This window comes from Pinus tabuliformis, chromosome Q, assembly GCF_031772625.1.
Source record: "Pinus tabuliformis cultivar Carrire ecotype Pingquan chromosome Q, CPIR1, whole genome shotgun sequence".
Classification (NCBI taxonomy): Eukaryota; Viridiplantae; Streptophyta; class Pinopsida; order Pinales; family Pinaceae; genus Pinus; species Pinus tabuliformis.
In genome coordinates, this window is record NC_142296.1 from 11,688,512 (window position 1) to 11,715,649 (window position 27,138).

General features: G+C 39.7%; 1 protein-coding gene across 2 annotated transcripts in view; it reads left to right on the forward strand.

The window, feature by feature from the left end:
- Positions 1-27,138, forward strand: part of LOC149218016 (Methylthiotransferase) — a 263,590-nt gene that overhangs the window by 104,481 nt on the left and 131,971 nt on the right. For both annotated transcript variants that reach the window (XM_089383744.1, XM_089383745.1), the window contains one exon: positions 7,105-7,197. In XM_089383744.1, the coding sequence (XP_089239870.1) occupies positions 7,105-7,197 (93 nt within the window). The remainder of the gene's footprint in view (positions 1-7,104; positions 7,198-27,138) is intronic.

Consider the following 27,138-nt stretch of genomic DNA (forward strand, 5'->3'; position numbering starts at 1 on the left):
ATAATGTGACATGGAAAGAGTTAAGTATGTTGTAAGGGAGAATGAACACGCTATTTCAATCCAGGTTTTCCAAGTTGTGCCCCTCCTATAAAACTAAGGCCTCAAGGGAGGTCCCACTAGACTAGGGCTAAGGATTAACCCCCCTATCAAGGTGAGAGAACAAATTTACAATCAAGATTGGTCAGTTTTCCAGATCACCTCTTTATCCATATTAAATGCCCAAAACAACAAGCATAAGCACTCGATTGCAAAATGATCAAAGTACTTGTTGAGTAGTAGCTCACCTTCTTCTCAGAGGAATGCCAAATGGGGAGGTGCATGGCTAATGCGGATGGCGAACGCGTATGGCATATCATCATCAGGAAGTGAATGTTTGGGGTTGTTGGATAGATGGCTGTGAAACGTAGGAGAACATTTATCTCCTATGGGGTTACCCATTTTGGTGGGTAACATTACCCATGTGCATGAATATGGAAAATAGGACAGTGACCAAAGATTGGCCTTCACATTCCTTTTATCCAAAAGGCCAACAAAATCTGCAGGATCATCTTGTTGTTTAACTTCTCTACCAACACATAACAATATTTGATTCAAGTAAACATCTTCACTCAAACCAGTTTCAGCTCCACCTTTCATAGCTTCACACTCAAAGCCTTCAAAGCCTTCTGTGTTTGTCTACGTGACTCCATATCTGATTTCTTACCTTGGCCTATTGAATTATTTCCATTTGACAACTCCACATGTTGACCACACTTTGTCAACAGTGCAAAGAAGTGAGTGCAAAGATGCGAAGGAATTCTTTCAAAGTTCAAAGTCATCTACCAACATTGTGTTATCAATGTAAATACAATTTCTGCAAAGTTATATTGTAAATGATGCTAGTATGACCGTTCAATTATGTAACAAGACCTAGGTAAGCCTAGGTAACACAGTTTTTAAACCTCCCCGAATTATGTGTGTTTCTAAACACGAATAATCGACAAAGTTTTTCTTCTAGCTTAAACTCCAAAGCTAGGGTGGAATCTCTTGACAAGGTCTTAGGTGAGTCCTAGTGTTATATCGAGTCTTTGTAAAAGTGTGTTTGGGAATAATTTACACACATTTGGCTAAATTATTTTATTACAAACCACTTGGTCTATACCAATGTTTTAAAACCTCGACTCCAGTTCGGAAACAACCGAGGGTTGGCTCTGACTCCGTATCGACTCGGACGGTTTGATTTCAATGACTTGGTCGTTGTAAAAAATACATTAAATATATATATATATATATTTTTTTTTTATTTTATAAAAAACATAATTTTAAAGATTTTCATTCATGTTTCCAAACACAAAGCTTTATAATATAGAGAGAAGACAACATATGATCAAAGTAGGCTCATGAATATATCCATTATATCAAAATGGCACCTAGTGCACTATCCAATACAAAGTTCATACTTAGCCACCACTGCCAGGATTCTTGTTTGCCTCAGCCTAAGCACAATCACTAGCCTACAACTACAATAATACCAATTCTCTACCCCTAATGAAGTCTCAAAACCCTTGATTTAATTCTAGTCAAGCTCCAGAACAATCAAAGGTAAATCTGTATTTATTAGTCCATTGCCAGAACGTTTGCCTTTTTAAAACATTGTATGGCTCAATGCATTGTTTCAGTTTTCTAATTCATGCCACTAGGATAACCATACTTCGGCCTTGTAATTTTCAAAACTTTCTCACAGTGATAGATTACTTTAGGGTTATAAATATGCAATAAACAACAACCCAACCATTGATATGTAGGAGGCGGAACAAATTTTGAAAAATGTGCTTCAGGATTTTTGTTAAAATGCCGAGTCGGCCGAGTTGTTACCGAGTCAACCGAGTCAATGACCGGCTTGGTAACAACTCGGTCAACCGTTCCATTTCAGCCACCAAGCCAACCTGGCCAGGGATTGGCTCGGTCTGACTCAGTCGAGTCGGAGTCGACTCGGCCATTTTTTAAAACAATGGTCTATACTAGACCATATCGTGTCACAGAATTGGGTAATTGCTAATTTCATGAGGGTCTATATGTAAATGTGTATTTCCCCTTTGAGGGTTGAATTAATTGTAATATTTGATGTAAAATATATTTTAGTGCATGGTCCCTCATACTTAGATACCATGGCTAAAATATTCAAGGGTGGAAAAAATATTAATCCCCTCTAGTGTCAATTAATTAATTTTTTTGGCTGAAATAAATAAAAATCCTAAGCCAAAAAATTAATTAATTTTGAGTCTAAAATAATTATAGAGAAATTAATTCTTCTTAAAGTGGAAAATAATAAAAAATTCACGGGTCAAGGAAAAGTCAAATTGTGAAGGTCCCTCACCAAGGAAGAAATGGATATTGTAAGAGAAAATGAGCCCTTGGACCTTGGTGGATAATTCAAAGTCAAAATTTTGAGGAAATTAATCCAAAATATTAATTTTTGGATTAATTAAAAGTGGATATTAAGAAAAAATTGATTTTTTCCTCAAAATTAAAAATTCGATAATAGAGGTCCGCTTGGGATAGCTCAATTGGCAATGGCCGTGGAAATGAAGTCTCACCGAACCGGAAGTCTTGGATTCAAATCTTGTGCTATCCCCCCGATCGGAGTGAGAAGTTGGACATGATAAAGATGTAGTCCTACCAAGCTTACAAAAAAAATAAAATTCGACAATAGAGATTAAAAAATGAACAAATTATTTTCAACAGTCGAGATTATTCTAACGGAGATTAAGCCAACTAGCTGTTATTTTCCACTTGGAGGGAGTTCTCTATAAATAGAAGTTATTTTGCTTCTACTGGATATCTTTGGATAATGTAAATTTTGTAACGTTGGTATTGAGCCATTGCTCTGTTGGGAACATTTCTGTATCATAATAGAAAAACTTTGAGGTTCAGTTCATGGTGTTTTTCTTCCATTGATCTATGGTACATCCTAGTTATGTGCTTTCCTATATTGTGCTAAATTTTTTATGAATTGTTTTTCCATTTGTCGGTGATAAGAGCATTTTTTTTTTTTTTTTTGTAATTTCTATTTTTATTTTTATCTTAGGTGATCTAATTCACCATATGATCTGACAATTCTACTTGAGGAAAATTATGGAGATTGGCCCATATTCAATTTTTTCGAAAAATACTTTCATCCATTGCTATTACAGTATTACTCAATGTATTTCTCCAAAATTTTAAATTTGCAAACATTGTATATTTGTAGATAATTTGTAAATTATTTGAAAATAATTTCTAACCTGTTTGTTTTGTAGCAATTGGGGTTTTATTGTTTTTTGGGGTTTTTGTATTTTGTATATATTTGGGGTTGTGGGATTTTTTGATTCATTTGTGCAGGGGAGCTTCAGAGTAATCAAAGGAATTTTCGCTGGGGTTTTGAGGCAGATCTAGGCCTAGGAAGGCAAGCTCTAGCCTCCATTCATCCTCCAAGCCCAACGTCCCACATTTTGCAGTGTTTTGTGGCATTTTGGCAGCAAATACGTAGATAAAATTTTGTTTGCAGGCTTCTAGAATTTTCGGTCCTAAAGCCTAGCCACTAGCCTTTTTAGGGCTAGCCACAGCCCTTTGAGGCCTTTCTAAGGCCTCAACCTCCCTCTAGAGGAACCATCCAGCCTCCTGGAGGCCTTGACCTCCTCCTTTAGCCCCTACCACAGCCCTTTTAGGGCCTCTTTCCATAGCGACAACCCTTTAGGGCTTGGCCGCAACCCCTAAGGGGCTTTCTGTCCTAGCCAAAGACCTATTTGGGTTAGTGGCTGCCCTTCTAGGGCTCTTCTGCCCTAGTCGCAGGCCCTGGTGGCCTTTTCTGCCCTAGCCGCAAGCCTTAGAGGCCTTGCAGCCCTAGCTGTTGGCCCTTTCAGCCTTTCCCTTCTTCAGTTGGTGTTTTTGTGGGGTTTTGCAGCTAATTTTTGTGGTTGCAGATTTAGGGTATCATTGAAAATTATTTGGCATTGGTTTATAGTCATTTGAATAAAAAAATTTGAGTTTATTTGGCTAACATTTGGTTTTGCAAATTAACTGGTGTCTTGGGCTAGGGTTTCAAGGGCCAAAGTTGCCAAGCAAGGCTTCAACCAGTCAAGACTCAATAGTGCCCTAGTTCCAGTCCTAAGAAGACTGATCTACTTGTTTCCAGTTGACAATTTGTGTTGCAGGTCATTGGCCCAAGCCTCAAGTCATTTGAAGGACAACTAGTCATCAAACTAGGCCATTAGGCCTAAGGGTTTGCGTCTTTTCCCCTTATATTTCCTCTCTGTTTTGCTACAGCCATCTAATACAGTCATATAACTCAAATTAACTCATTAAAATTGATTAAGAAACTACTTGATAATTACTCAATCTAATTAGCTAATCATTGGAATTATTGTGGCATTGAAAATTTGACATCTTGTGGGTTTATTAAGGACTGAATCACTAATTTTTTGCGTTGTTCTAAGTCTGATATACATCATTTAGAGGTCTAATCTGAATATAAAAAGTCTTATCTATAGCTTCTAAGCAGTCCCATAATCATTGGTAATCACTGAAGAGTTGAATGCATAAATTTTCTAGCTTATTTTGGGCATTGAATATTGTCTTTTGACTCCTGATACAAAATTGCAGACCTCTAAATACAAGGTTGCGGCAGTGATTAAACACATATAAGTCTCCAAAATTGGCTAATAGACTCTTGTAATTCATAATTATTTTTTGGTTGAAGTAATTTGGGCTGAATTTTGATTTTTGGCATCTAGTTTCACTCTTGCATCCCCACACACAAGTGCTCTAATGAAGTTAAGAAGTGTTTGATTTAATTGGCAAAATTGCTCTAAGTGACATCGTAGATTAATGCTCTTAATGCTATTATGATCATTGGTTAATTAGATATCTCTTGTGGATCTTTTAATCAAGTTTAATCATAAGTGTGATAAGAGAATCTAATTGTGTATCTTGGCATATTGGTTATTCATTGATTATAATTTTGAAAGTTGTAATTGTATTGAAGTAGCATTGATCTTGTCTTTTAAGCAATTGTCTATTGATATTACTTGTTAGTTGTCACATTTTCTGGCACTGTTAAGTTTAAACAATTTTCTCTTGTGGTTGAGATTGTAATTCATCTGATTGTCTAAGTATTTCATTGTTAGTAATTAAAAAGATTATTGTAATTGAATACTTAAATCCTTGAGTAATCTCACCTTAAGGGCACTCACCCATCTCTTGCACTTGCATTCTAGGATTAGTTCCTTGCATTAACCAATTCACTTCCAAGCATAAGCTTGGTCGATAGAGAATAGGACCACCTTTCTCACCTAGTTTGAGGAGCCTAGCCCCTCTTTAGTGGTTAACACGGTGGCTTTGCAGTCATCAGAGCCACAGTCTCTACAACATCAGAGGCATCGGGTGGTTAGAACCCAAGGGGAGGTATCGTTAACTAGGCCCTAGCTTGCTTCCCCTTGGCTTCTCTCTCACAACCTACTCTAGAGACCAGCTTCAAAACAATTAAGAGGAAGGATATATTTAGAGTAGGCATCTAACTAAAATAAACCAAGATTTTGCATCTCACCTAGATTGTAGGATTTGCATATCATATAGGATAGCAAAGCATCTCCAAGCAACAATTGTTCATCTGGTCATTTGGTATATAATTGATATAAAGCAAGTAATTGACTCCATAAGGCACTGGTCTCACATAATAATCTAATCTAATCTTTAAAACTTGCTAAATCAACCAAGTGGCTAGGCCATTCAGTTGTGTCTCCCAGACTTGTTGGTTACCAACGAGTCTTGCATTCTCACATTTCATAGGGATTGCACCCCATAGCTTGCTTTTGGGAGGCCGCTAGAACAAAGAGGGCAGGGATCAGAGTGATAGCCCCTGCCCTGAGTTGTTGTTGCACCATGCCTATACAATTTGAGCGACAACACCACCCATGAGAGCTTAACTCCACCTTCACCCAGAGAGGAACTCTAGTGACAAGGGTTTATGTCTAAAGAAATGGATTCAAGGCTCTATCACTCTAGTACTCTGTCCTATTCATGGAGAAGTAACATGCCTTGCAAGTGTACCTACCACGAGGGTCATCATGGTTTTGGAAAGGCCCTATACCAAAGGTCTTATTTTTCATTCGGTCTTTGGCAACATCCTTGAATGAAGGGTCTAATATCACCTCTTTTCCATCCTCCTTGGAATTTCCTTCCCATTGTTGGACCCCACCACCACATCCTTCCAAGATAGAATGGGGGATGTGCCCTTATGATCCATTGAAGAATCTAGAATCACATCAATACCACCATGGCTCAAAGTCTGAACAACACTAGGGCCTAAAACCTTTGGTGCCACAAGAAACTAATATTCGCATCTAAATATTTTGAAAATAATCTTGAGCGGGAGAACTTACCATTGTTTCAATCCTTTGGACCATGGTGAAGAAATCTTCCTAACCCTAGTGTACAATGATCAATCTGCCTTCTGCAACCTTGACTCCTCTCCCTACACCATCCTCACCTCATTATCTTACTAAACATCTGTTTCATGTCATTTTCTTGAGTCTTGAAGTATTTTTTTTCGAAGGAAAATCTTGTGGAGAAACGTAAGGGATGCGTTCCCACATTCGTGTATGGCATCCCTAGTAAATCCATTAGCAGACTTGTGCGCCTAACAGGGGATTTGAACTGAGTGCTTGTTGGAACGGTACTAGAAAAATGCCCAACAATATTAGCAACAACTGATTGGACTAATTCCTTGGGTTTACTTGAGTCTTGGAGTATTACGAATATAGTTGTCTTCTATTTTTAAGGTGCAAATACATGCATTGATCTCATTAGATTTTTGACTGGATTTTATGATTGTATAATACACATGTTAAATAATGTAATATACTTTGGCTGCTTGCATTTAGAGTTTTTATTGTGTATGTCTTTTTTATGGGATGACCATGTCGTGGCCTGATGCTGTTTTTGGCTAGAAAATCAAGACAAAAGAAAAATTTGTATAATTGAAGATTTTTGTAATTGCAATGCATATTCCATATATGCTATTGAATATGAAGTCCCTTTATAGAAGTTTTAAATATATGCATACTCAGTTTCATCATCTCTTTATAGGCGAAACAAAGGAAGATTTTGAGGCCACTATTGATCTGATCAAAGAATACAAGTTTCCACATGTTCACATTTCACAGTTCTATCCAAGGCCAGGTATGCTGTTTTATATGCAATATATATGGCAAAGAACCTTTGAATTGTCAAATATGAACTTATATTATGCTAAAATGTTGAACTTGTAAGCTTAATGATGGCTTATGTATTATTTGATGATGGTGCAAGAGACAAATGATAATTTTTTTATACCATTTCCCTGCATTTCAGTTTTTCGTAGTTTTTTAGTGACGATAAATTCAACATACATATTTACACATAGGACAATGAAAAAGAAAGGCAAGCTGCTCATATTTGTTACCTGCAGTTGTGTGAGAATGGGAAATATGGGCTGAAACTTATCTGGGATTCATAACATGCAAATTCTATGATTCCATATGAATGTTATAACCAACAAGGCTAGTATGTACAATAAGTTGTGTTGTAATTATTGGAGAGGAGTTGGAGTGAAATGAAACAAAAGTTTTATGAATGTCACAGAGTCCAAATAATATATAAGAAAAATAATACAATGGTTGCTTATCTTTTCTATAGTTAATGTTGGAAACACTGAGAGGAGAGGGGGGAAGGGGGTGAATCAGTATTCCTTACCAATTAGCACTTTTTAAATCTTTCAGAGCATTAGTTAATCTTCAATTATTATTAATGTTTATGCAGTAAAAACAGTAAACAATAGGACACAGTAGGCACAAGAGTTTTAGGTGGAAAACCCCATCCGGGTCAAAAACCACTGAACGCTTTTCTAATGAATTCTTTAATCTCCAGCCCCAACTGAAATGAAAGTTACAACTTCCTAGAATTCTACAAAAGCATTCTTCTCTAGCGCCCATTGGAAGGACGCCCCAACGTCCTGGTTTCTTCAGTAGTCAACTGACTGGATGCCCAACATCCTAGACTAACCTACCACCCTGAAGTGTTCACAGGCTCCAACCTGTAGGCGACTTCATGCACCTGCCTAGCACCTCCCTGCCACCCTATAATGACTGAAATGAGACAAGAGTGTGTATTCCCGTATCAGGGACGATGATCTATGATATAATATGATTTACAATGATTTTGACTTAACACCCAATCACACTATGACCCGCAACCCAACCATGACATCATCCCAACAAAGACTCCTATACCTCCCAACAATGCCATTTCAACTCTAGGCAAATTGACTCTTTTACAATAATGACTCTTCCAATGATGACACTTTTACAACTTTACAATGATGACTCTTGGCCTTGACACTTCTTCACAATATATGGATGGCTGTCATGTTTTCAAAGGATGTCCTGCTGCAATGCTTACTTTGATTTGATACTTCAGCTCTTGAATGCTCACTTGCTGCTGTTCTTGGATCTTCTTCTACCTGCATGCAAATTTGCCCAACGAAACCCAATCCAAAGCAAAACAAATAAACACAATAACCCTTTAACAAAACTTACCTCTGCCTGCAAAGATAATTAGTACAATAGTAATAAACATACTAAAAATTTATGTTAGCAGAAATAGATATGCAACAAAAGAAATATAACAATACATACCTGTCTCTTTTCTTGATGGCACTGAAATCTTAATGATGCTCAGACTTCACTCTTCTTTGGTGATCCTAAAACTTTTGCTAGACACTAGACAGACCTACACTTGACCCCTTTGATGACACTATACCTGACATGAGCTAGATATTATACAGTCCTAAAACTGGCTCTTAAAAGCCTACAAGTTGTGCCCTAAAACTACTGCAAGCCTTACTACTTACCTTGATGATATGCCTTATCCACAAATCTGAAACGAGCCCTAACCAGTTCTGAACACAAGGTATAAATACAGATCTGAAACTTAAATGAAATAAGCCTAAGATATTGCAATGTTACCTTAATGCTGTGGTCAATTTGAGACTTGAAAGATGCTATAGGACTGAACCACTGAAGCTGGACTTGCTTTTACAAACAGGCCTAAACACTAGCCCTAACCAGACATGGTACTAGCCTAAACTAGACTTTAAAAAAAATCAGACTTAAACTAACCTAAGTATAGGCCTAAACCAAGAAGAGATCAACCCTTTTTGTTCTTTTATACCTCAGGTCCGAGACATAAAAAGGTGACTTTACATGCTCTATCTAAATACAAAATAAGAAGGACCTAGACCGTGACTTAAAAGGGAATATACAAAAAGAAAATTACAGACTCACTCTTGCTTATCCTTCTTGCTGTTCTTCGTTATTCTTATGTAAGGCAACCTTCACCACAGATCCGAAGTAGAATACTTGCTACAGGTCTATATGACAGGTCTGGAAGTATGGATCTTCGTTCTCCTTTGCAAGGTAACTGCCCATGAATTAAATCCTCAACTGAACCAAGCCTTGACCCCTGTTGAATTTTAGACGCCTAAGTTAGTTGCTCCTCAGGGTGACCGAATAATTTCAGAGAGATAATTCCTTAGATTATTCGTTTAAAATATTATCTCTCAAGTGGTGATAAGGGTTTGTTTTTAGTCATACGCTGGTTGGTAAGGATGACGTTAAGGTTTAGGAAGGGACTTTACAAGTGACCGTTAGATATTAGAGAGGGTTTCATATAGGAATTAACATATTAAAATATTAATTTTATTTGTCTTGTGTGCTAAGGAAGGGAGGCTGTGAGCCTTATGGGAAGAGATAACATTTGTTAAGGTAGGAGGGATACGTTTTATGGGATAGAATTAATTTAAAATGCTTCTTAAGATGATGCTTTCATAATTACCCTTAATTTAATTAATTACTAACGCTTATTAATATTTGTCCACTAAAATTTTGAAGTCAATGATTGGCTTAGTGGATATGGTCCTACTCGAGTGTGAAGTCAATGATTGGTTTACTATCTTTGGATATTCAAGTTATTCAACTTATATGTGGTGAGATTATGGTGAGAATCCCTGTCATATATTGACAACCATTGGTGAATAAGGTGTCATGTCTCTACCCCTGGGGTTTTAGCCCACAAAAGCAGGTCTTCAACTTCAAACGCAAATAACTCTCAAACCGTGAAGAACGGGGAGGCGTCCATATATTAACGGAAGCATCTCGACGAGTATAATTCATCGAGAAGATCTTTGACACAAAATAATATGAGTTGTCAAGTCAAAATGGCCATGCAAGATCGGGTAGCCCCTGGTGCTGCTTGTGTTGACATCAATGACAACCCTTGATCAATGGTTAAAAAGATATTATATGAATTGGCTTTTGTCCAAATTTAATCTACAAGGTTACAACATGCTTATTGTAACTTCGATCATTACATATGCTTTATATCACATCTTGTTTTATGCTATGTACAAATTTTTCTATATGTTGTGGAATTTTTTTGATAGGATCCATAGAACTACTGTAATGTAACCACTGTACTTTTAAAAAACCAAAAATTGACAGTGGAATCTGAGATAAACAAACTTGTTTATCACTAAAATTGCAAGAAGATTTCTGTAAATATATAAGAATATTGGATGATAAAAATGTTTGTTAAAATGATGATTACAATGAGCTTCATGCTGGTGTACTTATATGAATTGACTAGTCATGAGGTAAGAGGTGTGCCCTTTGACCTTTCATTAATCTACTTATTATTATTTGGTATTTGTTATTGTTGTTATTATTATTTGTTATGATTATGCTTATTACATTTTCACTTCCTCAAGGGATGCTTTGTCCTGAAAGCATAATAAATTGGATTTGTCTTTGCTGAGCATGTTTCCTTGGTGGCATCATCTTTGTCTTTGTTTCAGTGTTTTTGGAGTGTTGGTCACTGTTTTACAACCCGGCGGATTCAACTCGGAAACGGCCGAGTCATACCGAGCCAGCAAAAATTTTTATGACCCGGCCAGCAACCCGGCTCGGTTGACCGAGTCAACTATGACTCGGCCGAGTCATAGTTGACTCGGTCAACCCGGCCGGGTCCATATTGACTCGGCCGAGTCAATGAAACGACGGCTGGGCAGCGTAAATCATGAAATTTATTCACTTTTTTTTGGATTTTTGGTAAAGTTAAAATCAGTTTATGGATTCCAAAGGGTTTAGGTAAATTGTTAAGTGCTTTTGGGGTCCATTTCCCCCTCCCAAACCCTATTTAAGACAGCCAAATGCTCTCATTCACTCACAGCAGTCTTATGCATTTGAGTGAGAGTCTTCTTTGAGAATTAGTGAGCAGTTCTTGAGCTTGTTTTGGAGCAGCAGTGAGGAGTCTTGGAGGAGCATTGTAGCTGGAGTGAGGAGCTTCTTGGGCAGCCATTTGGAGCAGCATTGAGGAGCTGATTTTTGGAGCAAGCTTGAGGAGGCAGTTTGTGCCTGGAGGTATTTTTTTCCACCTCTATAAATCTGTTTTTGCTTAGTAAATTTTAGGTGCATATCAAGAAAGCTTAGAGAGTGTTTTTAGTCAAATAAATGAACATTGAATCATTTTTTTTTTTTTTTTTTTCATTTTTCAGATTGTTTTCCTAGTCAAAAAATGGCACCTAGAGCAAAAGATCCTGCATGGGCATATGTTGAAATGGTTGATAGTCAGATGTGTTGCAAGTTTTGCCATAGGAAAATTAAGGCAGGTCCTGGGGGGATTCATAGGCTGAAACAACACTTGGCAGGGATTAAAGGCCAAATTACCGCATGTCCCTCTGATGAAATTGAGGAGATTAGAAAGAATTTGTTGGCCAGCTTTGAAAAATTTAAAGAAGATAAGGCTAGGCAACAAGAGATACAGGCTGAGATTGGGAGGAAGAGGGAGATACAAAGAATGATGGCTACCAACCCCCACTATGATTTTGAGGGTTTTTCCTCTATCCCTCAAACTGAGGCATCCAACCCTTTCCGTTATGTTCCTCCCTCTTTTGGTTCTGTTCAAGATAAGGGAAAGGGTAGAATGAAGGGTGATGTGACTATCAAAAGTTATTTCACTCCCTCCTCTCCATCAGATGCACATGGTCCTGAAGTTAGTAAAGGTCAAATTCAACCCACTTTAGATGACCATTGGAAGAAAGAATTGAGGGAGACTGCTTGTGAATACATAGCTAGATGGTGGTATGATGCTGATATCCCCTTTAATGCTGCTCGTTCACCATATTATGAGCCTATGTTTGATGCCATACATGCTGCTGGAAAAGGCTTCGAAGGCCCTACTATGCAAGAGCTAAGGGGGTTTCGTTTGCAGAAAGAAATTCAATCCATTAATGAGTATTTGCAAGAGTTCAGGGACTCATGGGCAAGAACAGGGTGTACCATCATGTCAGATGGATGGACTGATCAAAGAAACCGTACCATCATAAACTTTCTTGTCTTCTGCCCACAGGGAACCATGTTTTTAAAATCAGTTGATGCATCTGATAAGGTAAAAGATGGCCACTTGTTGTTTCAGCTATTGGATGAGGTTATTGAGGATGTGGGGGTGGCTAATGTTGTTCAAATCATCACAGACAATGCCTCTAACTATGTTCTTGCTGGTAAACTGTTAGAGGAAAAACACAAGACCATCTTTTGGACCCCATGCGCTGCACATTGCATAGACCTCATGCTTGAGGATATTGGAAAACTAGATTGGGTCAGAAACACTGTAGATAATGCCAAAAGCATAACAAAATTTATCTACAATCATACACTGGTTTTGAGTCTCATGAGGAAACACACTGGAGGCAAGGATATTATTAGGCCTGCCATCACTAGATTTGCTACACATTTTTTGACATTGCAATCTATGCTTTCCCAACATAGAAACTTGCAAAAGATGTTTTCCAGTGATGAATGGAATCAAACCAATTGGTCTAACAAACCAGAAGGCAGAGAATTGAAAAGGAAAGTCCATGATGAAACTTTTTGGAGAAAGGCAGCAGAGATTGTGAAGCTTGTTGAGCCACTAGTTAAGGTGTTGCGGTTGGTGGATGGGGAAAGGTTGGCTATGGGCTTCATTTATGAGGCTATGGATCAAGCAAAGGAGCAAATAAAGACAATGTACAAGGATAGAGTGGCAAAGTATGGGCCCATTTGGGCAATCATTGATGAAAGATGGAACAATCAACTCCATCGCCCTATACATGCAGCTGGGCATTTTTTGAACCCACGGTATCATTATAGAGCTAAGGAGTCAGGAGCTTTGAGGGGGGAGGTCAGAGATGGACTGGTTGATTGCATTGAACGCATGATCCCATCGGAGTCTGATCAGCTGTAGATACATCAACAGGTCACATCCTTCAGCAATGCAACAGGTACCTTTGGGAAGAACCTAGCAAAGATTGCAAGAGAAGCAGATGAGCCAGGTAAACAAAAATTTCAATTTTCAATTTCTTAATGGTTTTACAGTTTTACTTTTTTTATTAAAGACTAAAGTTTGTTAAATCATTTATAATTTGAAAGTTAGATATAATTTGTAATTTTGTTGAGCTTCAGCCTTCATCTAACTCATAATTCATTACACTCCTATGTTTTTTGCAGCACAATGGTGGGAGGCCTTTGGTGGCCAGTGCCCTCAATTGCAAAAGTTTGCAATTCGTATTTTGAGTCAAACTTGCAGTGCATCTGGGTGTGAGCGCAATTGGTCTGTCTTTGAGAGGATTCACACAAAGAAGAGAAACCGTTTGGAGCAAAAACGGTTGAATGATCTAGTTTTTGTCCAATACAACCTTCGGCTCAGACGGAACCAATTGCTGAACAAAAGACCTGATTCAGATCCCATTGTGTTGGAAGACATTGATCCAACATCAGATTGGGTAGTGGAGAGTCGTGCACCAGAGTTTGATCCTGATGAGGATCTTGATGAACTTGAACTGGAACATCCACTTCAGCCTGTTCAGTTGAATGCAGATCCCGATCCACCAGCCTCAGTCTCACAGCCAGCAAGGACTCCGAGGAGTAGGACTCCAGTTGTAGGTGCTTCCTCTGCTCAGCCACGACAGAAGCGCAGCCGCATATCTACTCTATCTCAGCTTGCATCTGCTGCACAGCCTGCTAGTGGTACTGGCACCACTTCTACAGTTGCAGTTGGAGACGACGATGATGAGGAGGAGGCATGGGGCCCCTTGTCTGACTCTGATGATGATGATGAGTCTGATCCAGAGATTGGTCGAGATGATCTTGGCTCCTCTGGCAGTAGCTACTAGCCAGTGGTACTAGTATTGGAGTCTGGTCAGCATCACAGTTTACTTTTGTTGTAGAGGCCATTTCTAGCCTCCTTGGTTATTTGTATTTTGTTTTGAGTCTTTGATCATGTATGACAGTTGACTATGTATTTCCATTGGGTACCATTTTGATATAATGGATTGGTTCATGAGCCTACTTTGATCATATGTTGTCTTCCATCTATATTATAATGCTGTGTGTTTGGAAACATGAATGAAAATCTTTAAAATTATGTTTTTTTATAAAAAAAATAAATATTTAATGTATTTTTTACAACGACCGAGTCATTGAAATCGAGCCGGCCGAGTCATTACCGAGTCGGAGTCGGAGTCGGAGTCGATCCTCGGCCGAGTCAGAGTCGGAGTCGGAGTTGTAAAACATTGGTGTTGGTATGGTTCCTTTGTATTGTTTGCATTATATCTTGAAGTCTTTAGATCTGTTGAAATATGTAACTAGGTTCGGTCTTCATAATGACATTTATTTATTTGATGTAAAGAGAAAAATAAAATTATTATTGTCATTCTTGAGGCATGGGTTTCATGCTCAAAGTTATTTGATGTGTAGATCAAGCACCCATTGAGTGCTTCTAGGGCTTGTCTTTGAGTCAGAAAACTATAAGAGTCATTGTCATGTTAGAGTCTTTGCGCATGTTGCATATTGTAAAGAAAATTTATTTGAGTCAAAAATAGAGTCGAAGACCCTCCAAGACCTTGTCAATGTGCAAGCAACAAGTTGGCCTATCAAACAGTGAAGTCGAACTCCTAAAGATGACATGTCGGCTTAATAAGGCTCTCTAGAAGCCTATATATAAGAGGGAGGTCGATCACATTTTAGCATTATACAAGCAGCTCACAAGAAGTTTGATCAAGTGATGAAAAGAAGACCTAAATCAGCGAAGAAGAAGATGATTCTAAAGAAGAAGAAATCAAGTTTTGGGGTCTATTTTTTGCCCATCATTCTCACATGTGCGAAGGAGATGTAGGGCACATTAAAGTTGCAACAAGTTCAGATTGCAACTATCAAAAGGGGCAGAGTCTTGGGTCAAATAGAAGTCCCTTTGCAAGCCGAATTTCCTAGGAGAAGGAACATTGTCAAGCGAAGGAAAGAGAAGGGTAAAATAACCATATTCTCCCACACATGCAGAAACTAGGGTTTCTGCAGTAGCCGAAATTGCAGCCAGAAAGTGCAAGGCTGAAAAAGAGGTCAAAGGAGAAGTTGCAGCTATTGAAGAGCGAGTTTGACTGAAGTAGACTTCGTGGAAGAGAGGCTCGTCAAGGAAAGGCTTGACTTGGTCTTGGAGGGGGGTATTGGTCAAGAATCATAGGTCCTGGAATTCGTCATTTGAAGTTCTATAAGAAGAGAAGAATTCTTGTGGGTTTTCCTCTCAAGACGAAAGGTTTTGGCCCTGGCTAATAGCCTATATCTTGTGTTCTCTTGTCTCATTGTTCTTTATTGTTTGGTAGCTGTTTGATGATTGTTAGTTTTTGTAGCATCAAATGTGTTTCAGCCATGAAATTTTGTGGAGAGACTATAATACATGAGATCGCCAAAACCCAGAAATTGTTTCTGGAAATTCCCCTAGAAATGACTTAATTAGATTATTAGTCATTTTTAAATATTTCCTAAATCTAAACTTAGGGAATATGACTAATTAATAAGAATTAATTAAGTTCAGCACATGAGATAGAGCCAGAGGGTGAGTTGTAGGAGAGAGAGAGGGTATCAACAGTGGTCCGGGAAGTGCAGGATGAATTCAGGAAGAGACAGTGTGAGGAGTGACGCAGTTCACTAGAGCACTACACTGTCACTACACAGAGGGTGACACAGAGACACCAACGTATGGGCAGAGGGTCCATCTCGAGGTCAGGGCGTCACTGTGGAGAGTGAGAAATGTCACTAAAATTCTCTCAGGTTTTTTCCTCTGTTTTGCTCTCCGAATTCCTATACTTGAATTAATGTTGAAGAATTAATAAAGAAACCCTCATCTGCTGCACAGGTTTTCCCATGTTGGATTTTTCTGAGGACAATTGTCCAAAAATAACTGTGTCAATATTTTTGTGTGTTAGAATTTCTTTAATTCTCCAACATTTATTTTTCTTCCGCAATATTTGTTTTGTGAAGGCTGCAACGTATATGTTTCAATATTTGCCGTAGGAAACTGCAAATAGTTTGTATTAAAATTTGGGCACCAGAGGACAAGTGGTTCCCTAAGGCTTTGATCTTTGGCTTAGGGAAAAGTGTCCAAATCTATTTGTACTTTTTTCCTAAAGTGACTTTGTAAGTGGTAAAGTCAATTTAATCTAAAAGTGACTTTAGAAGTGGTAAAGTTGCATTCTAATTTAAAGGTGACTTTATTAAAGTCAATGAAGAATTACAAAGTGAAAAAATGACTATGGAAATAAAAGGCTAAGTGGGTCTTTATTTAAGTGGGTGAGTTAAAAAATAGAAAGTGAGAATTAAATGCACATTTATTCTCATCCCTAGGTCTAAATGAATCTCAACCATTAGATCTTAGGGTAACCCAAAAAGTCATTTAGAGAGTAAAAGGAGAAGAGAAAAAGATCGTTTCATTCTTTCATGAGCATTTGAGAGAAAGAGAAGAGACCAAGGAGAAAATTTCTGAGCAGTGAGGAAGTGAAGGAGCGCAACAAGAAGATATTTCAACAAATCTGGGCAGCAACATTTATTGGCACATATCCCAAGGCAAAACAGTACAATAGGAGAAAGACACATAAATAGAGGAAGAGGGACAACAACAAGGGCATGAATTTCGAGGCATGTTTTGGGCACGATTTTTGAGGTAGCCGTACTACTGCAATCCATACAGTCTGTATAGTAGGTTCTAGGCACTATTTTCAAGGTAGGTTGTATAGCATTTAATATTGTTTTATTGCTAGAAAAATTTATGTTTTGACAGTGTGCTGATTGGCACGATTTTCTAGGCAGACTTCAAGCACGAAAATCGAGGTAAGTTGTAATTTTTGGTTGCTGGAATTTTTAATGTGTATTTCAGTGTCTTTATAAAAGCATTTTCAGAAATGATGAAGAGCTTTCAAACTAGTTTTCCCCAAGAGTTGTAAGGGAGTTTTTCCAGGGTCACATTGACAAAAAATCAATGTGTTATTTTCTGTGTGTGGCTGTCATAATTTTACTGTGTTCTATTTCTGAAATTTCAGCAGTTGTGAAATCTCTAAATTTGTGTTTTCAAAAAATATTTTCATTTCCAGATTTTAGAATTTTTATCATGCTTGGATTTAAAACTAAATGCATGGAGTGATAAGGAAAACTGATAATTGGAGTGGGGGTTGAAATTCTTCATGGTATCAGAGCTTGATCAGTTGAAAAATGTAGTTTGGGACAACAAAGTGAAAATTACAGGAAGCTGATTTTTACACAGAAACCAAAAACCTTTACCACATATTTGAAAATTTCGGTTTGGTAGGACAATGAAACATGTCTTTGGGTTTGAGAGTTGAAGACAGGTTGGATGGCAGAACAACTATAGTGCATGGAAGGAGAGAATCCAGAACATCTTTGACGAAGCAGAAGTTTGGGGCATTATGGTAAATACCACACAGAACCCAGTAGCAGTACCTGCTGACCCTGTATAGTTAGCAGAGTTTAACAAAAAGAATGCTAAGGCAAAAAGATTGATTCTGGAAGGAGTTAAAGATCATGTCATTCCTTATGTGAGAGTAAAGACTTATGCACATAAGATGTGGACAACCTTGACCAATCTTTACCAGAGCTCAAATGAAAACAAAAAAATGGTCCTAAAGGAGAAACTAAAGGCCATTAAAATGGCTAAGATTGATAGTGCTACAACATACCTCACAAAGATCACTTCAGTGAGAGATGAGTTGGCAGCCGTAGGTGAGATCATTGCACCCACTGAGTTGGTGAGGATTGCTTTGAATGGTCTTCCCAAGACTTGGGAGAATTTTGTGGATGGCATTGTTGCACGAGAAAACCTTCCCGGATGGGAGAGGTTGTGAGATGATTGCATTCAGAATGAGATTAGAAAGAACCATCTTGGGGTAGCGAAACAGGTGGAGGAGGATGACAATGTGGCATTGTTAGCAAGAGGCAAGAAGGGCAGAGCAAAGAAGCAAGCTTCCAACAGTGGAGGCAAAGGCAAAGGTAAAGGCAAGTAGCAGAACAAGGAGAAGGACTATTCCAAAGTCAAATGTTGGAATTGTCAAAAGTTGGGACACTATGCTGTTGTGTGTTCGGAGAAGAAGAACAAGAAAGGGAGAGACAAACCTATGGTAGCTTCTCCAGAGATAGAGAGCTTCTCAGAGAGCTTTGATCGAGAGTTTGGGTTCATAGCTTGTGAGGCCACTAGTGCAAGATCACCTGCCATACAGGTTCAGAGGGAGTGTGCACTCTCCACTACTAGCAGAGCATCTTCTAGCATTTGGTATGTTGATAGTGGCGGTTCCCACCACATGACAGGAGTCAGAAAGTACTTCTCAAAGCTTTCAGAGGATGATACTGATATGGAGTAGTACTTGGTGATGATAGCATGGTTAGAGTAGTTGGTGCAGGGACATTGACATTTGATAGGGGACCCAAACCTCCCTTGAAAGTGTCAGATGTTCTATATGTGCCTGGAATGAAGAAGAACCTGATATCCGTCTCAACACTTGAGGACAGAGGGTATGATGTGTTGTTCAGGAGAGGGCAAATGCTTATATATCCTAGGGGAACTCCATCTTCTTCAACTAGAGTGATTGGTGTCCGCCATGCCAAGGTGTACAAGTTCTCATTCCAGCGCTTGATGGCATTGAGTAGCAGCACCCGAGATAGGACCGGCAACAGATCTAGCAGTTCAAAGTTGTGTGAGATTTGGCACCGCAAGATGGGGCACATGTATCATGGGGCCTTGAGTACATTGCAGGAGATCACCACTGGTGTGCCAAATTTAAGTTCTGATCACCTTGGTGTATGCAGAGGATGTGCTATGGGGAAGTTTGCCAAATCCCCTTTTCCCCACAGTGACAACAGAGCGACCGAGATCCTTGACTTGATTCATACCGATGTGGGTGGTTAGATGTCTCATGTATCCTTGAGTGGCTATGAGTACTATGTTTTATTTATTGATGACCACTCCAGGAAGACCTGGATTTATTTCTTGAGGACCAAGAGTGAGGTCTTCAAGCGGTTTCAAGAGTTCAAAGCTCTTGTGGAGACCCAGACAGGTAGGAAGATCATGGTCTTCAGGTCGGACAATGGAGGGGAGTATACCCTTGGTGAGTTTGTTGATTTTTGTGTTGAGGCATGCATTAGGAGGGAGTTCATAGTTCCTTACAACCCCCAACAAAATGGGGTTGCAGAGAGGAAGAATAGATCCATTGTGGGGGCTGCCAAAGCCATGCTTCATGATCAGGGGTTACCTTTATTTTTGTGGGCAGAGGCCTGCAACACTGCTATGTACTTGCAGAACAGGAGTCCACATCGTGCCTTAGGGAATGTGACTCCGGAGGAGGCTTTTTCTGGGAAGAAGCCTGATGTTGGGCACTTTTGTATCTTTGGGTGCCTTACATATTCCTATGTCCCCAAGGAGAACAAGACCAAGCTAGAGCCCATTGTAGACAAAGGCATCTTTGTGGGTTATAGTGAGACCTCGAAAGCTTATCGAATTTATATTCCTGCACAGAGGAAAGTGGTTGTCAGGCGGGATGTGAAGTTTGAGTAGGAGAGAGCTTTCAGGAGGTCACAGGAGTTAGAGTATCTAGAGTCACCAGACCCTCAGGAGCTTTTGAGTCAGTCACAACGATCCAGTGGTCAGGGATCAGGAGGTACATCGATTACAGTGTCAGGTCCATCAGTGAGCAATGGCTCTCAGAGTGAGGTGGGTGGTTTTTCTGCTAGCATGCAGGGAAGTCCGCAGAGTAGTTCACAGGGTGGTCCACTAATGGACAGTTCGCACGGTACTTCAACATCTACAAGCATAGATTCGGGCATGAGGTCAGTTGGCATGCCTTTAGGGGTTCAGGCTTTTAATGATGATGAGGATTCTTTCACTCTCGTGGGAGAAGTATGCTCAGGGAAGAGGAAGCCCAAGTGGCTTCAAGATACCTTGCGCGAAGCCACATCAGTTGCTGGGCCAAAGAGATAGGTTAGAGAGAGTAAACCACCTGAGCGGTTCTGTAGTTACATGGCATTGGTAGCAAGCATTGTTGACTTCGAGCCTTCTAGTTATGAGGAGGTAGCTGGCCAACAGGTATGGAGAGAGGCCATGATGGAGGAGTATGCTTCTATTATGAAGAACGATGTTTGGGAGGTAGTGCCGAGGCCTGAAGGTAAATCAGTTGTTACTTCTAGATGGCTCTACAAGATAAAGCATGCTGCAAATGGCAGCATTGAGAAGTTCAAGGCTCGATTTGTGGCAAGAGGGTTCTCACAGGTAGAGGGAGTTGACTATGAGGAGACCTTCGCTCCCGTAGCTCGGTATACATCTATTCGCTCTATTATATCGATTGCAACAGAGATGGGTTGGAAGATCCATTAGAGGGATATGAAGACCGCATTTCTCAATGGCTTCATTTAGGAGGAGGTTTATATTGAGCAGCCACAGGGCTTTGAGGTGCATGGGAAGGAGTCCCACGTATGTAGATTTAAAAAGGCACTCTATGGCTTGAAGCAAGTTCCTAGAGCTTGGTACTTGAGGATTGATACATACTTGCAGCAGTTGGGTTTCAGAAAGAGTGAGGCTGATACGAACCTATACTTCATTGTGGTGTTGTATGTTGATGACTTGATTATCACTGGTGCAGAGAGACTCATTGAGGGCTGCAAGAGAGATCTTACTTTAGAGTTTGAGATGAAGGATATCAACTTGATGCATTATTTTCTGGGATTGGAGGTGTGGCAGGAGAAGGGGCATTTCTTCCTGGGACAAGGGAAGTACATTATGGATATTCTTAGCAGATTTCACATGGAGGACTGCAAACCCATGTCTACACCTATAGGCCATGATCACTAATTGGATGATCACTAACTGGAAGAAGCTTCACGCTTTTGATTCCGAGTTGGTGGATCCTACTCTATATAGACAGCTGATTGGTAAATTGATGTATTTGGTCAACACTTGACCAGATATATGTTTTGTAGTTAACACTGAGTCAGTTCATGTGTCAACCCAGGAGAGTGCATTGGGTGGCTGCAAAACACATCCTTTGTTTCTTGTAGGGGATTGTGGATTTTGGTCTGGATTATAGACAGGGTGATGGAGTGAGACTGGTAGAGTACACGGATTCAAATTGGGCAGGTTGTGCTTCAGATAGGAAGAGTACTTCTGCGTGCTGTTTTGGGCTGGGTTCGATAGTTGTGTCGTGGATCAGTTGGAAACAACAGTCAGTTGCATTGAGCTCAGTTGAGGCAGAGTATATGTTTGCTAGTTTGGCTAGTTGTGAGGCCATATAACATGCATTGGGACCTTCAATAACATACTGTGATAATCAGAGTTGCATAAAACTCACGGAGAATCCAGTTTTTCATCACAAGTCAAAGCATATTGAGATCAAGTATCACTTCATTAGAGACTGTCCAAAAGGGCGCTGTCAAGCTTGAGTACATTTCCAAAAATGAGCAGGGAGCAGACATTTTCACCGAAGCCTTACCACGGGGCAAGCATGTCTACTTCAGAGACAAGATGGGAGTGGTGAGGAACGCTTTGCTCGGTAAGAGGGAGTATTAAAATTTGGGTACCAGAGGACAAGTGGTTCCCTAAAGCTTTGATCTTTGGCCTAGGGAAAAGTGTCCAAATTTATTTGTACTTTTCTCATAAAGTGACTTTATAAGTGGTAAAGCCAATTGAATTTAAAAGTGACTTTATAAGTGGTAAAGTGACATTCTAATTTAAAGGTGACTTTATTAAAGTCAATGAAGAATTAGAAAGTGAAAAAGCGATTATGGAAATAAAAGGCCAAGTGGGTCTTTATTTAAGTGGGTGAGTTAAAAAGTAGAAAGTGAGAATTAAATGCACATTCATTCTCATCCCTAGATCTAAATGAATCTCAACCATTAGATCTTAGGGTAACCCAAAAGGTCATTTAGAGAGTAAAAGGAGAAGAGAAGAGAAAAATATCAATTCATTCTTGTTAATTTTAGGTATGTTCTATGCTAAGAGCAATTTATTTCAATTTTCACAGTTAGCTCCATATCTTTTCCAGATTAGCAATCACATCAACATTAAAGTAAACTACAGATAGAACATAAACATAAATCGCTAAAGACAAGCCAAGACAAGAGGACACAAGATGTGGCGCCAACCAGGGACAAACCCCAATGTGGGGAAACCCTTGATCAATTATTCTTTTATGTTCTTCAATAGTTCAGAAGAGAGAGAGATAGTACATTTACAACAGAAGTCAACACTTTGACTTATCTAGATCTGAACATAGATCATCTCCTATAATGATGATCCATGAGATCAGTTGAAGACATTCTGCTTCAACTGATTCTCCAAGGTGACGGCATCTTGTCCATTTGTTGCATCTTGTCCATTTGCGCACCTCTCCGTGCTGCACCATGAGAATGCTGTCCTTCTCCTACAGTACAAGCTGTCACAGCCACATGGGCTGGGGCATCAAACTTCAGATCTCATCCTTGATACAGTCATCAAGTTGAGGTTACAGTATTGCCATACTTGCAAGACTGACTAGTGCAACCCTTAACACAATCTATGCTGCTGGCTATGGCTTGCAGCCTAGCCCAGCAACAAGTAAGATCTACACACAATACCCAGCTAATCATCACAACTGTGATAGGACTGCTCCTTCAGCTAGGTCCCTGCTGCATCATGACTGCTCCATTAAGATCTTCATTACTGCTGTAACCTTCATCAAGATTATGATCTTCAAGAACATGATAAGATCCTTCCATCATCATCAGGTTGAGACAGATGATCCTTGTCACTTCTCCTTATGCCGAGGCTATGGTACAGTTCCTTCTCATTATGTAGAGGCTGTGATCCTGCTTCTTCTCATTACACCGAGATAGTGATTACTGAGATCCTACTTTTACCATGAGACTAGGACTGTGTCTGCACTTTCACCGAGGCTAAGTTCTCCTTGCACCGAGATCTCCTGTAGTGATGCCGAGACTGTATCATTGTAAACCTTCTCCTCACAATGATGCCTAGACTGTGACTGCGTATGGAATAAGTGCCTAGATAATGCACTATTGTGAGAGCACCGAGATACATGTATATACTTATATGCTGAGGCTGCTAGGAGACCGAATAATTAGTCTGTTCCTCAAGCACCAGAGTTTATGACTGTTCCTAAAGCGAGGTGCAGTCAAACCCTTTGCTGCGGCTCAGCTTCATGCGGAGATGACTGTGGCTCTTTGCGGCTACATGTCTTGATTGCGGTTCCTCTTCATGACTGCGGCTAACTGTGGCTACATGTCTTGACTGTGGTTCCTCTTCATGACTGCGGCTAATTGTGGCTACATGTCTTGACTGTGGTTCCTCTTCATGACTGCGGCTAACTGTGGCTACATGTCTTGACTGCGGTTCCTTTTCATGACAGCGGATAACTGCGGTTAACTGTGGCTACATGTCTTGACTACGGTTCCTCTTCATGACATCGGATAACTGTGGCTAGGGCATCAGCTACTGCGGCTAGGGCATCATCTACTTAGCCCAACGTACTCTTAGTGTCTCTCTCCTTCACCAAAAACCCAAAGACGTGGAGAGGAGGAGATCACATGAAGAGTCTCCAAAATGACTTCACGTCCTCTCCTATTTATACTAAAATGTATATGATGAATGGACATGACTATTGGGCTTCTGAGCATACACAAGTTGTTGGCCGACTTGGCAATTTGTCTTATAACACAAATAAATTCATAACTCCATGATACTTGGCAAAATCGGATGATCTTTAGATCAATCCTACACCTCCCGATGAGAGGGATCCAATAAAATATTAGCTGCCATAAATAAAATGACCCACATGGAGTTTGGCCCTAGTTGCCAATTTTAACAATTCTTTCATGAGCATTTGAGAGAAAGAGAAGAGAGAGCAAGGGGAAAATTTATGAGCAGTGAGGAAGTAAAGGAGAGCAACAAGAGGACATTTCAGCAAATCTGGGCAACAACATTTATTGGCACACATCATAAGGCAAAATTGTACAACAGGAGAAAAGCACAGAAATAGAGGAAGAGGGACAACAGAAAGGGCACGAATTTTTGAGGCAAGTTTTGGGCATTATTTTCGAGGCAATGGTACTGCTGAAATCCATACGGTCCATACAACAGGTTCCAGGCACGATTTTCAAGGCAAGCCGTACAACATTTAATGCTATTTTATTGTTGGAAAATTTCTGTTTTGGTAGTTCGCTGATTGGCACGATTTTCGAGGCGGAGTTCAAGCATGGAAATCGAGATAAGTTATAATTTGTGGTCGCTGGAATTTTTACTGTGTTTCAGTTTCTCTGTAAAAGCATTTTCAAAAATAAAGAAGAGCTCTCAAACTAATTTTCCCCAAGAGTTTTAGGGGGGTTTTTCCAGGGTCGCATTGACCAAAAATCACTGTGTTATTTTTTGTGTGTGGCTGCCATAATTTTACTGTGTGTTATTTTTGTAATTTCAGCAGTTGTGAAATCTATAAGTTTGTGTTTTCAGAAAATATTGTCATTTCCAGATTTTAGAATTTTTATCATGCTTGGATTTAAAACTAAATGCATGGAGTGATAAGGAAAATTGATAACTGGAGTGGGGGTTGAAATTCTTTAGTTTGTTCAATTAATTTGACAAATAGAAGAAATATTATCGGTTGCTGCAAAGTATTCCGGGTTTCAAAACCCTCCAACTTTCAGGAAGCCGCACAACATCAGGTGTGGGTGGATGCCATGGTAGAAGAATACAGTTCTATCATGACAAATGATGTTTGGGAGGTAGTGCCTAGACCAGAAGACAAATCAGTTGTAGGTTCTAGATGGATCTACAAGATCAAGTATGTTGCAGATGGCAGTGTAGAGAAGTAGAAGGCTAGATTCGTGGCAAAGGTGTATGCACAAAAGGAAGGGATAAACTATGAGGAGACCTTCGCCTCAGTTACCAGATATACCTCTATCATATCCGTTGTATCCCTAGCAGCGTAGTTAGGAAGGGAGAATCACCAGATGGACGTCGAGACAACATTCTTGAACGGGGTGATAAAAGAAGAGGTGTATATAGAGCAACCTGAAGGCTTCAAAACTCATGAGAAGCACACTCATGTATGTAGGTTGAAGAAAGCCCTATACGGGTTCAAACAGGCACCCATGGCGTGGTATGGTCGGATTGATAGTTATTTGCAGCAGTTGGGGTTCACCAAGAGTGATACAGATCCCAATATCTACTATTTGATGGTGGAGAATGGGCCTCTCATTCTGGTTTTGTATGTAGATAACTTGTTTTTGATATGATCGTTAGGGCTCATAAAGGACTGCAAAAGTAACCTTGAAGTAGAATTCGACATGAAGGATATGGGGTTGATGCACTATTTTCTAGGATTGGAAGTATGGTAGAAGAATGGGGAGATCTTCCTTGGGCAAGCGAGATATGCTACAGATATTCTGAAGAGATTCGAAATGCAGCATTGTCGACCCATGATGACGCCCATGATCACCAATTGGAAGAAGATAGATGCATCAAGGGACAAGGAAGTCGACTCCACCTTGTACAGACGACTCATTGGGTCGCTCATGTATCTGGTTAACACTAGGCCAAACATTTGTTTTGCTGTCAATACCCTTAGTGAGTTCATAGTAACCGAAAAGGGTACATTGGGCAACAACTAGGCACATTCTTAGATATGTGCGTGGAACAGTCGGATATGGGTTGAAATATACTAGAGGAGATGATGTCAGATTATGCAGATTCACAAATGCAGATTGGGCAGGTAGTTTAGTGGACAGGAAAAATACCTCCGGGTACTGCTTCAGTGTTGGATCATGGATGGTCTCTTGTTGCAGCAAGAAGTAGAAGTAAATAGCACTGAGCTCATCAGAAGTTGAATATATGGCAGCCAACACAGCTACATGCGAAGCTATATTGCTTAGGACGCTGCTCGTGATTTTGTTCAGGAAGAAGATGGGAGCGACCAGTGTTTACTATGATAATCAGAGTTGCATAAAACTCTCTGAGAATCCAGTATTTCATGATAGGTTGAAGCACATTAATATTAGATGTCATTTCATCAGAGACTATGTTCAGCGTGGGGCAATCCAACTGCAGTATGTTCCCACAGGAGATCAGGTAGCAGACATACTCACGAAGGCTCTAGGGAGAGCTAAGTTCGTCCAGTTCAGGGAACAAATGGGAATGGCGAAGAACCTGTTTCAGTAGCAGATGGATTCTCAGTTGCAGCAACAACAGTTGAGAGGGAGTTGCAGTGCAAATGCAGTAGTTGGTAGTAGTACAACAGGGTCAACAACAACACAAATGAAGTGCATATTAGAGTTGCGCATGTGAAAATTCCTAATCCTCAAGTAACCCCTACTGCAGCAAATCCGAATCTATTTCACCTACTTGATTTTAATATGCATTATCAAGTTATTTTCTGAATAGTGAAGCAAATTACTTCTGCAGCCTACACTACTTTAAATTTGATTACATAAAATAGAAAACTGAGCAAAGGACAAGATACATAGGACAATTTTTTTGGACAAAATAGTCCCCGAAAAAATCCAATGCGCAAAACTAGTGCAACAGCTCTGAGGGTTTTCTATTATTAAGCAGTAATTTTGAATACAAATGATGGTTGCCCTCCCGACAAACCAGTGACAGAGAAAATACAATGGCGGAAAACTGAGTGAGTTTTAGCTCACTTCACCTGGCACATTCCGTCTGATCCGGCAGCGA